This window comes from Pogona vitticeps, chromosome 1 (assembly GCF_051106095.1).
Source record: "Pogona vitticeps strain Pit_001003342236 chromosome 1, PviZW2.1, whole genome shotgun sequence".
In the NCBI taxonomy this organism is placed as follows: Eukaryota; Metazoa; Chordata; class Lepidosauria; order Squamata; family Agamidae; genus Pogona; species Pogona vitticeps.
In genome coordinates, this window is record NC_135783.1 from 315,005,154 (window position 1) to 315,018,777 (window position 13,624).

Here is a 13,624-nt window from a genome sequence, read left to right on the forward strand (position 1 = left end):
GACCACCTTATCTACCTCCTGAGAAATCTGTATGTGGGACAGGAAGCACCAGTTAGAACTGGATATGGAACAAATGACTGGTTCAAAATTGGGAAAGGAGTACGACAAGGCTGTATATTGTCTCCCTGCTTACTTAACTTATATGCAGAATACATCATGCGAAAGGCCAGACTGGAGGAATCCCAAGCCAGAATTAAGATTGTGGAAGAAATATCAACAACTTCCAATATGCAGATGATACCACTCTGATGGGAGAAAGTGAGGAGGACTTAAGGAACCTTGTAATGAGGGTGAAAGAGGAGAGTGCAAAAAACAGTCTGGAGCTCAACATCAAAAAAAAAAAAAATCATTGCCACTGGTCCCATCACCTCCTGGCAAATAGAAGGGGAAGATATGGAGGCAGTGAGAGATTTACTTTCTTGGGGTCTATGATCACTGCAGATGGAGACAGCAGCCACGAAATTAAGACGCCTGCTTCTTGGGAGGAAAGCGATGACAAACGTTGACAACATCTTAAAAAGCAGAGACATCACCTTGCCCAGAAAGGTCCGCATAGTCAAAGCTATGGTTTTTCCTGTAGTAATGTATGGAAGTGAGAGCTGGACCATAAAGAAAGCTGACCGCCAAAGAATTGATGCTTTTGAACTGTGGTGCTGGATTAGGCTCTTGAGAGTCCCCTGGACTGCACGGAGAACAAACCTATCAATTCTAAAGGAAAACAACACTGAGTGCTCACTGGAAGGACAGATCCTGAAGCTGAGGCTCCAATACTTTGGCCATCTCATGAGAAGAGAAGACTCCTTGGAAAAGACCCTGATGTTGGGAAATTTCGTGTGAAGCCAAGAGGAGAAGGGGACGACAGAGGTTGAGATGGTTGGACAGTGTCATCGAAGCAACCAACATGAATTTGACACAACTCTGGGAGGCAGTGGAAGATAGGAGGGCCTGGCGTGCTCTGGTCCATGGGGTCATGAAGAGTCGGACACAACTTAACGACTGAACAAACTGAATTCTAACAACATACTATGTAATTATGCTAAGTAAATAAAAGAGCTCTCAGCGTCTTGCCTGTTGCTCCGCTGGCTTGGACATCTGTTGTCGGCTTCTTTGTTCTTTCTCTAAGGCAATTAGCCTTCCTTTGTTCCATGATCACCCACACCCATTATTATACCAGCAACAATTGCTGTGGAAAAATTTCCTCTCTGCCTATAGAAGTTCCTTTCTACTTTCCTATGGCTCCCTCAACCATACTCCCACCTCTTTAAAATTATTTCCTTGGTGGCAACATACACTCCTTCCCACCCCATCATCACTCTGACCTGTCTCTTAACCAAAGTCTACCTGTAGTCGTCTGGGAGAAACAGATGATTATGAAGCTGGCTGGATAATTCTGTGGTTGAGGTTCAATTCCCTACTGTGCCTCCTGGGAAAGCCTTGAGCAAACTGCACAGTCCCAAAATGCCCCCCAAAGAAGGGAATTATCGCTTCTGATTACTCTTTACCTGGAAAACCCTGAAAAGGGTCACTGTAAGTCAGAATTGACTTAACTGCACATTATTATATGATCAATGAATTAATGTGACACTAATATTTCCAGCACTGTACATTAAGGTATACTTCTGCCTTCTTCACAGGCACAATACTGGGGGAAAAATTAAGCCAACACAGAATATGATGTGACCCAGTGTTTATTGACTCCTGCAATACTTTATTTCAATCCACCAACTTAAAAGAAAAAAAATTGTGGGGTATATGGCAAAATGCCACTGTACATTGCGGTATCCAACCCACTTGCCAGCAACAATGACCTGCATACAAGCTGGCAGAAGTTATATGCAAAATGTACTCCAGGAACAGGTGTTGGGGAATAAGTCCCAGGAGAAACAAAAAGCATTGCCAATAAATAGATGCAGTTTTCATGCAAATGCATTAGAATGCATTATGGCAAAAAAGTAATTCCAGTATTACTTAATTAGCAGAGATAGGACAAATAATAGTATAAGATTAAGAAACAAGGCTAAAATTTCTGAACAAGTGAAACACACACACACACACACACACACACACACACACACACACACAAGGCCTCTTCACAGAAATATCTTTATATAAGAGGTAGTGGCATGTTTTGTCTTGTCTTGCCCAATAATTAGTCCACAGCAAACATAATTTGTTTTGAACAGTGCTTTTTTGTAAGGTGTGCTTAATGTGCAAACCAGATTTCGTGTGATAATTACTAGACTTTATTCTTTTAATTGTGTTAACTATTAGACTAATCAATGAAGATTGCAACGGCTGAAACCCAACAGTGTTTACACCAAGATGTCTACTTTTATATATTTATTTTTCTGATACAGAATATTATTATGCTGCCACTCTGAGTAATCCTGAGTAATACTATTGAGTAACAATATATCTCCCTTTCTCGTTTATGTGCCATTCTATCTGTCCAAGGACAGTCACAACATGATTAAAGTGATAAAATCTATTCGGCCTTAGGTAAGAAAATTTAGTATGAAAGCAAAGGGTCTAGTACACACACTTTATTAATACTACAGGCACTGAAGCTAGTTCACCTGTCCTTCCATTCTCATCACCCTACCAATTTCAGTCTCCAACGGCATCCTCTGGTGGACACAATTGTTAGTGAAAAGCCCGGCTGCTACCTTACCTCTGTAAAGCGGAGTGGGGCAAAGTGTAGCCAGCAGATAGCTCATGGCTATTTTTGTAGTGTAGAGGGGGAGGGGAGGGCTTTCTGATGACCCCAGGGCAAAAAAACAAAAAAGCACAAACAAACAAACAAAACCCACAATTGGACCAAAATGTGTTTCTTCTGTTCCTGGATGTGTTCATTCTTATGGGGAGATCCAAAGTCCCCCAATTTAAAATCAGAAGTGGACTTCCAGCTACTTCAGATTTTAAGTTTTTCTATTTTAAAAACCATTCCTGAGCCTGCTCTAGGGTAAAGGTAAAGGTTCCCCTTGACAATTTTTGTCCAGTCGTGTTCGACTCTAGGGCGCAATGCTCATCCCCGTTTCCAAGCCATAGAGCCAGCGTTTTGTCTAAAGACAATCTCCCGTGGTCACATGGCCAGTGCAACTTAGACACGGAATGCTGTTACCTTCCCACCGAGGTGGTCCCTATTTATCTACTTGCATTTGCATGCTTTCGAACCGCTAGGTTGGCGGGAGCTGGGACAAAGCGACGGGAGCTCACTCCGTTGCATGGATTCGATCTTACGACTGCTTGGTCTTCTGACCCTGCAGCACAGGCTTCTGCGGTTTAGCCCGCAGCGCCACCACATCCCTTTCTAGGGTGCAGATGGCAAAATTTGGGCTACCAGTCCTATCCATGTTACTCGCTCCTGCCCTAAAAACGAACAAAAAACAACACCCAAGGCTGGTATGACCAGAACAGTCATGTCTGCACATAGTTCCTACCCTAAATTCCAGCAGCTCCTCATATCAGGCAAATCCCCATTTAAAGCAAGAGGGTCGTATCCAGCATGCATGTCTGCAAGAGTCTGTGATTGGCAGGGTCAGGGTGGAGTGCTCCACCAAAAAGCTGTTATGTTCCCCCCCCAAAAAAAGAAAGAATATTAGCCCAACATTTTCTGTTCAGCCAGTTGTTTCACTGGAACAGTTATCACACTTTCGTAATAGCCCACTCACTGGAACTAAACTCAGAACCATTCAAAACACTTTACATGTTCTTTTACAAAATCCGGAAAATATTGCAAATATTGCATAAATATAACTGCAGTGAAATATTCAAATAGCACTCCATCACCTTTACAACCATATTTTCCCAAGTTCTGAAATGCTTAAAAGGAATCAGCAGGCAGGTTTTTGTTTGACTAAGAGAAACAGATAAAAATGAATAGAGGGTGACACACCTCTTATATATGGCCATGTGACACAGACACACTGTCCCTGCCAACAGGTCATGCACGGTTGTTGAAAAGCAGTATTATTCTGCTGTACTTCAACTTTTTAATTTGTTTCCAGATTGAGGGTGGGCAGCCTATTTTAAAAAAATAGAAAAATATGTTGGACTCAAAAAATCCTACTTCAACCCTCTCAGGGTGTGAGGGGCTGCTTTGCCATTTGGAGCCCCTCCCCTCCAAAATCTAAAAACCAAATTTTTAAAAATGGGTGACTTAAGGACACATGTGGCTTTTCAATGAAAAAAAGCTCCTGGGGGAGAAAAAGGAGACTGGAATCTCAGGAGCAGCCTTCCAAGTTTCAGTGATGGGTAGACCAGACCTCTGGAGAGGTACCAGGTCTAAGTAAAGTTAGGAAGGTCAATGTAATCCACTAGCAGCAACTTCTTCAAACAGGGGCAGAATAAGTCTCCTTTGACTCATTTCTAGCAGGGAAATGAATAAGAGTTTCCTTTTCCCCCACACACATATACTGGATGGCAACCCATTGCTGGCCTTTGGGTTGTATCCAGTGCTGTTCTTCCATTCACTGATGGCTCTCTGAGGCAGCCGCATTTCCTTTCAGTAGAAGGAGGAAGGCAGTGGTTTTCACAAATTCCTCCTGCCACCCAAGAAAATGCCCTATGTTGCTTGGGGGAACATAAATTGTAGACCAGCTCAAGATGGGGTAAAGAGGACAAACGAAGCATCCTATTCTTGCCTCCCCCACACAACTGAACAAAGTCTCTATCATACCCTCTGAACATACTGTATAGCCCTCATCAGAAGTTAGAAGGTAAGCAGATACGAACCTAGGCTGATATTTGGATCGGAGACCACTGGGAATGACCAAGGGTCTCTGGGTAGGCCTAGGAAAGAATACTCCTTGAAACTCTGGGGATCTGCAGCTACTCACAGTTGACAACACAGATCAGGATGGACCAACAGTCGAAGGCACTGAAAGGCAGCTTTTTTTCATACTGGTTCAAAGAGCCTTGTATGAGTGGAAAGCCATCGTTAGATACAATCCAAAAGGAAAGTTTGTCAAGTGAAAGGGGGTCAACAAAGTTAGCTTCTAATGCTGGTGCAGACATATGTAGGATGACATGCAGAGAATGTAACTATTTAGGTATGGCTTACAAGAGTAGTTGGGGGAGGGAATGAGAAATGTTTGATTTAGTCACTGAACAAATGGCATCAACCGGCTTCTATGCCTTGGAGTCTACAGTAATTGGTGCCAATCATCTTCCTAACATGAAAAGGGACTTGTATGTTGATGTCACACAGCGATCTCTCCAAATTGTAAAGCTATGTGACCAAACTGAAGCCACTGAGTGAAAAGCTGAGAAGAAATAAATTAATTCAGAACCAGCTTAAAATCCAGACATCAATGCAGGCAGTAAGAGTCCTCTTTTCTGGAATAAGCAATTCCCACTTAGTTATGAAATGTGTTGCTTCTAAAATTCTCAAACAGGAATATGCGAAGGCTAGACAGGGTCAGAATATTGACGGGGTAATATTCTGTAATTTGTGGCTCAAAATGATAACTTTTCTGATCTTTGGATAAGGCCAACGTATTTGTTTTGTTCTCTGGCTCAGGTTTTGGCCTAGCCACCAGCTTGTGCAGATGTAAGGGATAAAAAGATAAACCATTCACTTACAAAGGGGAAGAGGAGGAGAGAAATTGGCCGGAAGAAAGGATGGTTAGTACCAATAAGATAAAAGAGGAATTGTCAAAGTCAGTTAAGCTACTGGTAAGATATGGAACACTGAAAATTGCATGCATACTGGAAGAACAGAAGAGAATTTCTGATATCATGTTCATAGCATCACAAGAGATACCAATAAACAGAATGAATTTATCCTGACAGGATATTTGCATTATACATTTTGCTGAAAATAATAACCACTGTATCTCCCATTCTACACATGACCCATGATCAAATTTCTATTACTAACATGATAAAAATTACTAATTCTTTTTTTAAAAAAAATTAAAACCAGGATGTGTGCTTATTTATTTATTTATTTACCTATCTACTTTTATTTATATGCTCCTTTACTTTTTCAAATTCTTCCTCTGCACAACTCATAGCTCAATGTAGAAAGGAAATACTTAATGTGTAATGTCACACTTAGGGTACAGCAATTTCCCTTCCATATTTGAGAAAATCATTTTTTGGACTACAGTTCCATGCTGGCTGGTGCATTCTGGTAACTATAGTAACTTTTAAAAAGGTATGGTTCTATCCTGCCCCTCAGTCAGTTACATCTACATCAACATAAAACTATATGAAGAAACATATCCCAGTGGGACTTCCATTGCAGACTATGAATCATTTTCATGGTGGGACTACAAGGCCACGCTTTATAATAATTATTTAAGTAAAATAGGTACTTCCAGTTTGACATTTTGCAGGGGCAGCAAATCTCACAATTGAATTGTACATCTTCAATACTCTGCATAACTTCCAAATATATCATCTTGTTTGTCTGTGTCAGTATAGCAAAAAAAGAATGACAGTCTTGTGGCACTTTTAAGATAAACCGTCCTGATCGGATTTTACCCTCGTAAACATATTTTATTTTATTAGATTTCTATCCCACCCATCTAGACCAAAGGTCTAAACATAACCCTTGAGGAAAGAAAACTGTGGCTTGACTACTGTGTTTTGTGCATGTGAAGAAGTGGATTATAAACCATGTAAATGCATACTAAAATAAATCTATTATCTTTAAGGCTCTTTTGTTTGTCTAGTACTGAACACACTTTCTCAGGGATACACAAACAGATGTTAGGACTGAGATTCAGGTATACAATGATAGCCCCGTTCCTATCACTTCAGAAATTTACAGTAAAAGCCTGTATATATCTCCTTGGAAATAAGTGTCACTGGGTTCAATAGGACTTATACCCATGTAAATTATTCCCATTCATGACTGTAGAGTGAATCACAAATTTGAACAGATTCAGAGTTGCAACTTATGTCTCTTAGTAGGCCACAATGATCTATCATACATTTGACCACTTTAACACATATACATCTGAGCAACCAGAATTCCTTTCTGTCCAACAAAGTATGGCTGGTGGAAGATTAGTGGAAAAAAATAAAATAAAAGTAAATCTTGACTAGATGAATCCTTGGCATACGAGCATTTCATTTCCTCACCTTTCCTGCCAACCAAGTCTAAAAATGTGAGCAGGAATTGATGGGGTTGGATGCTTTGAAAAACAAAGTTGTTGGTCTTTTAAAATTAAAAACAAACAAAACACCAAACCATACACAGATCCACCACACTCCGGAAAGAAAATGTTTCCCACAAAACTGTGGACAGCTGCAAGACTGCCTCCATCTCTGTTCAGAGGCTCTAAAAAGCAAAACGATGGAACTGCTGCTGCTTGGCTTTAGCAATACGGGCAGAGTCGGCGGCTTCTCCCTTTTTTCAGAAATTAATGTAGAGGTCAGTGAAGCCAATTGTCTGTGCAGCAAAGTGATGAGGCAGCCCATCAAAGGCCCCACGCTGAACATAACCACCTCAGCTCTTGACACATGGCCCATTCCATTTTGCATCTCTGATTGCTTGGGTTGCCAAGCTGCAGTCGGCCACAGGGCATCTTCTGTAAAGGACATGGAACTAGACCCTTGTAAATAAAGTGCAAATAAGACTCAGGATTCCCCAACTCTTTCGAGTGCTTAGTATTTTTATTACCAGTATTGCCAAACTTGGTCTTGAGATAAGTGGGAAGCTTGATGATATTCTTCACTGTCTAAAACCGTGGGTCGTAATTCTTCAATTAAAGGCAAACAGAAAATGGGTGCTTTATGCCAAAGAGCCGTGATAATAAAGCCACCATGAGTACCATTGCTGTAATATGCAAATACTAAGAGAGTGCCAAAAAAAGTGCATTTCTGCAAGTAAGAAGAATGTCCAAGAATCACTGGAAAACAGATCATGTTGCCTTTGGATCTTATTGCTTGCAAACAGTCTCAAAATTATCACTACAAAAATAATTGCATCAAGTAAACCAATATTCAGTCTTCATTTAGAACAGCTTCTGTCTTCCCTGCATCTGCAATACAAAATTGACACGATTAAATGTCAGAAACAGGATTGGGAGTAAATATATAAAAAGCTCAAACATTAAGTGTATCATTCATTCATTCATTTAAGGTTTTGGAAATGTTACTTTTGGCGGCAGATGGGAGGGGTGCTCCTAAGAACTATAGTCAAAAAGATAACATTTCCAAGCTCAGATTTATTTAAGTAATTTTTAGACCACTCCTTTCTTTGCCAATGCTGATTCTAGGTAAGTACACATCAAATTATAAAAAGAATGTAAGGAAATGTAAAGGAAAAAAGAAAGAAAGAGGAATTAAAAACCATACAACATTCTTCTCAAAATGTCTGGACAAATAATGACCATTTCAGTTTGCTTGTGAAAATAATACAGAATTAGTGCCTTAGTAGGGGGCATCCCAGAGACAGACAGGGCCTTTCCTTTTACAGATGCACAGCATATGAAGCATGTTACAAGTGTGGGCAAGATTATATGAAAGAAACATTCCTCCAGATCCTTGCAGGCCAGACCCTCTCTCTGGGCAACGCAATGGTTTCGCAAATGGTGTAACATGCCTCCACTGAGGTAACTTATTTTAAACTATCTGGAACTTCTGAACTATTTTCATTGCAGCCCCACATATAACATATTGCAGTGCAGCAGCAGCCATGACCTCCTTAGAATATGTATTTTGAACCTTTAAAGAAATGTTTTTTTCTCTGAACTACTGCAAAACCAGTACCCACTCAAGAGAACTGGCACACACAGCAGAATGTTGTTGGCACGCAGCTGTTTCTAAACAGTCTGATCCTACAGAAAAGCTACTGCATGGGTGAGGTGAAGGCTCATGCAAGGTGAAGGTGTTGTCTTTCTCAAGCACTATCCAATTACATGCTGCAGGATCCTGCATATTCAGCAGTGCATCTGTCTGTAGAAACCTGTTTCCACAAGTGGACAGCATTCCTGGATCAAGCCATGGGCGTCTCCCTGCATAATTGAATTTTGTGGCAGTCTTAATATACCATGATAGACACACTTCTACAGATTAGATAAGATAGTAAATAAAATGATCATACCAACTAAATTCCTGAATTTCTTTTTGGCTTCTGCTCTTTCTTCAGCATCAAAATACCACACAGTCATTGCATATCTGTGAAGGAGAGGAATGCAATTTAATCTCTGAATGCTACTCAAGTGAGAGCAGAATGCTAGGCTTCACACCAGAAAGAGTAATTTACTGCTGCCTTAAGACATTTATTACTAAACCACCAAATTGGTCAGTAGGTGACAGTCTAGGCATGCACATCGTAACTCTGTTCATTTGCATGCAAAGCACACAGACATAAATAGTCAGGCAAATATAGCTGAGTTTTATGCCTTCTTTTCTCTCCAGTTACAGGCACCTCCAGAGATTAACAAAGCACACAGATACTTACCTAAGTTTTCTCTAGGTATTATGTGGCTATATTTTAGAGCATGAAAATGGTCGGCTACAGCCAACTATTGCACAATATCTAAAGCAAAGCTCCCAAGGTGCCAGGCATTGCTTGCGTATTATTGCATAAATGTGCCCTCAGTTGCAGCATGTACAGGGCTCCAGGTTTGTAACAAGGGGGTGCATGTGTCTAAGCAATGCCCACATTTTACAAATATGTTCAACAGCCCAAAACAAACAGAAAAACAAAACAAAACACACAAAAAAACAAAAGAAAAAAAACAAAAAAACCCTCTGGATTTCTATGCAAAGTTATCATTCCTGGTTTGCTATCTGGATCCAGCTTTTATGGGATTCTGTTTAAAGCAAGTTTGAGGAACTTTTCACCCTCCAGATGTTTTGGTCTACAAGATTCATCAGCTCTACACCACTGGTTCTTAACCTTTGTTACTCAGATGTTTTTGGACTGCAACTCCCAGAAGCCTTCACCATCAGCTCTGCTGGCTGGGGTTTCTGGGAGTTGCAGTTCAAAAACACCTGAGTAACAAAGGTTAAGAACCACTGCCCTACACAGCATGGCCAATGGTAAAGGGTTATGGAACCTGGATTCTAAAAGATCTGGAGGACCAAAGGCTTCTCTTCCTGCATGAAAAGAATCCATTAGGTTACTTTTTGTTTGCACGTATCAGGCATCGATTGCTTATGAAAATCTCCCAGCATCAGACCCTGACAGTATGTTCTGCACCATAAAGGAAACATCTGTTAAATCAGCAGGTCAATATTAACTTGCATAACATTTTATATAAGGCCAAGCATTTGCATGCCCATTTGCAGTGCTACGGGTGCCAATCAGCAAGTCTTCAATTTAGTGCACTTATTCTGCAATAGCTTGCTTTTGCTTTTATTTATTTTTTACCCTTAAATTTGAATACCTGAGGGTCATCTCCTCAAAAGAAGATGTCAGTAGAAAAGAGGTAAGATTGAAAAGGAACAAACAATAATAAATCAATAAGTGTTTTAACATTAAATCCATAAAACTTCTCACCATCTAAACGGGACATATATTCGCCTCTTCCTTTTTTCAGTAAAACTCCCTGATTAGATGTAGGAAAGGATACTTTACAGATAACAACTCCCAGAATCCAGAGACCATGCTTGCTTGGGGATACTAGAAGTTGTAGTCCAAAAAGTAATTTTTCCAAGGTCTGCTCCTGACCAACTCAAAATAATCTGGCTAGAACATTGCCCAAATAGTTCAAATTCATCCAGCAACCAGATTCCAAGCTTGATAGAAAGCAACACTCCAGATCTCAGTTAGGAAGAGTAGCTCCTTCCTAAATCTGCTACTCCCGTTCATTTAACTGGAGATGCTGGGGATTGAACTCAGAATATTCTGCACCTATCGTTAGGTGAAAAGTTTTGTTTCTTGGTACACATGCAAACAACAACCCACCAACATTTTCTTTACCTTGTTGCATAGGAAGGCTGCACTTCATGTGGATTTCTTCGATCTGACCAGAAAAAAAGTAATCTGTCAAATATGGGTTCCACATCTGCTACATAGGACTTTCCTTCTGGGAATATTCGTAGAATTCCGCCATGCAGCTTGAATAGAGAAAAAGTGTTCATTTTAAACTGAGGGTGATTCAAAAATACATTTTAAATTTGCTTATCTTCTTAACCACGTAAGAAATTAGATAAAAAGAGATATTTACAGGGATTCCTTCCACATATTTGCATGGGATAGGGAGACAACACCTGCTGACAGAACACCCACCATGTCCACTGCCCTCCTGCTTTGTTGTGAGCAGGGCGGGGGATGGATGGCAGGTTTCTCCTTTTCATTATCAACAATTGGAAAGAATTCACTAAACGAAACTCCAGTCCCAGTATAAGGTTGCATTGTCATTACAGATGTGCTGTAAAATTAAAGGGCTTTTGATGGTCCACAGCTTGGCAAAGCTCCTTTTAAAAATGTTAACTACCAGAATCCCATAGCTAGTGTGTCCTCTGGTCATTCTAGCTGGGAATTTTAACAGCCACAATCCAAAACAGTTGTACTCTTCCAAGCTCTGGGACAGGGTGAAGCCGTGCTTCTGTCAACTCCCCCTTTCGCTTTGCTCTGCTGGTGGAACACTCTGGGCAGAACACACATGCTAGTTGAAGGAAGATTCCTCCTGATGTGTGGTGGGACATCTGGCAGCATGTTTTCCTGCTGATGTACCTCTGTTTCTACCAACAAAGCAGCACTTAACACTGCCTGATACTGTCATACAAACACGCTCCTGGTAGAAGCCTAAATTGTTTTCTGTGTAAAACAAAAGCAAATATATTGCTGGAAAAAGTGTGTGGGCAAAAAAGCACACAGGGAAAAGGAGTTCTAAGAACTGACAGCCCCCCCCCCACCTTCTTTGTACTGGAATTGGAGTTAGAAATTCTAAACTCTCTATGATTGAATGTCAAGGAGATAATGATATGATGGTATCTCAAAGATGAATTAGATTTGGTAGCATGACAGATACAAAAAAATAGAAAGGAATTTAATAAATCAGCTTAAAAAATTCTTTAATAGAATGCCTGTTTACAATTTATCTTTTCTACTTTAATTGTTTCATTGCAGCTATGATACCTCATAACAATTTATTTTCTAAAAATGAGTAAATTGTTAATCAAAGCTTGGAAACAAACTTTCTTTCCTTCCCATTTTTTTGGCACTGTAACTTATAGAATCCTCCACTCACCAGCATGGCCATTGGGAGTTGCAGTACCAAAAAAAAAAAAAAAAAAAAAAAAAAAAAAAAAAGTAAAGCAACTTTTTCCAAGTGTTATTGATGGGAGTGGGAAATCTTTTGCCAAGCCTTCAGGCCACAGTGTTGCATGCTCCTCAGAAAAGATTTGTCATAAACTTCCATGTGGCCTACCATTTGTATATGCTTTTTAAAAAAAGGTTCCTCGCTGTCTGATATGTTGTTACACACATCTAATTTATTTACACTGAAACCTTGGTTTGATTACAGTTATACAGGAGGCACTGGGGTAAATGCACAGGGCAACTGATTAAAACTATAGTACAAAGCTTCATTTTGCAGTGGAAGAGAGAAAAGTTAACTGAAAAGGCAGATACCTTTATCTAACCATGGTGGACTTTCCAGTTGTTCTGGCCTACTACTCCAATCAGCCATAGCCAGCACAGCTAAAAAGTCAAGGTAGGCTAAAAGCATCAGGAGTATTACATTTGTGCCTACACCAAAACCAGGGCCTAGATCTAATTGCTAGTTCCAACTAAAGTTGCCACTGAATCAACAGGATTTACACAGATATAAAAGCATTGACTTACCATTCCGCAATTGATTTAATGGGTCTGTCATGCTACCAAATATAATCAATTTTTGAGACACCATCATATTGTTATCCCTTTTACAGTCATGAATGGGCCTGGGGCCACCATCTGGATTTAGGCCCAGGAATCTAAAGGCAGATTTCGAAGTAATCTTTGGCTTCACAGTCGCAGTGAACCATGAGCAGCAGGAAGGGCTCAGAAGCCTTTGCCACATGTCGACCGTGGAGTTTACAGATACTTAATGGACACTTATAAGTTTCCCAGACAAGCCTGTGTTTACCCCAAATTCACATCCAACCAAGGAGTTGGGGCCAATTATGGCTCCCTGATGAATGTATCTATAAGATAGAATATATAATTTGTAAATGTGAAAATGTGTCTAAGACATACATTTTAAAATTATTTTAGAGAATTAACTGATATGGAAGCTCAATTGATATGGAAGCTTCTAAATTGCAATAAAGTCCTCAGAAGGCAGAAGCTAATTTCCTTTGATTTATTTATTCAAAATGGAAATAGCAGCCAACAGACTTTGAGGATTCTATTGTACCATATAAAGACAAATGCTCAGATTTCCTAGGCATCTGTGGGAATAGATGTTCATGTTAAGGGTAGGCTCACCTACCTCCTATAAATTCAGGACTTTGAAGAGCAATGTTTTTGACAGATAGCAACCCTAAGAGTAGAATGCAAACTTCTTTCTCTTCAAGTGCATCATACCAATATATTTCAAGTGTGTTTGCAAATACAATTCTTTTGTGTGCAGTTATAACTTGAGACAGGTAGAACAAGCTGAAACACAGCTAAATAGAAATCTAGATGACCAGGAGCCACGGTGAATGATTTTTAAAAATCTGATTGATTTAA

General features: G+C 40.0%; 1 protein-coding gene across 3 annotated transcripts in view; it reads right to left on the reverse strand.

The window, feature by feature from the left end:
* Positions 1–1,672: 1,672 nt before the first annotated feature.
* The window catches only part of EGLN3 (egl-9 family hypoxia inducible factor 3), a 53,735-nt gene continuing 41,783 nt past the window's right edge, over positions 1,673–13,624 (reverse strand). For all 3 annotated transcript variants that reach the window (XM_072986355.2, XM_020777867.3, XM_020777868.3), the window contains 3 exons: positions 10,886–11,022; positions 9,059–9,132; positions 1,673–7,994 (listed from right to left, as the gene is read on the reverse strand). In XM_072986355.2, the coding sequence (XP_072842456.1) occupies positions 7,957–7,994; positions 9,059–9,132; positions 10,886–11,022 (249 nt within the window). In that variant the 3' untranslated portion in view covers positions 1,673–7,956. The remainder of the gene's footprint in view (positions 7,995–9,058; positions 9,133–10,885; positions 11,023–13,624) is intronic.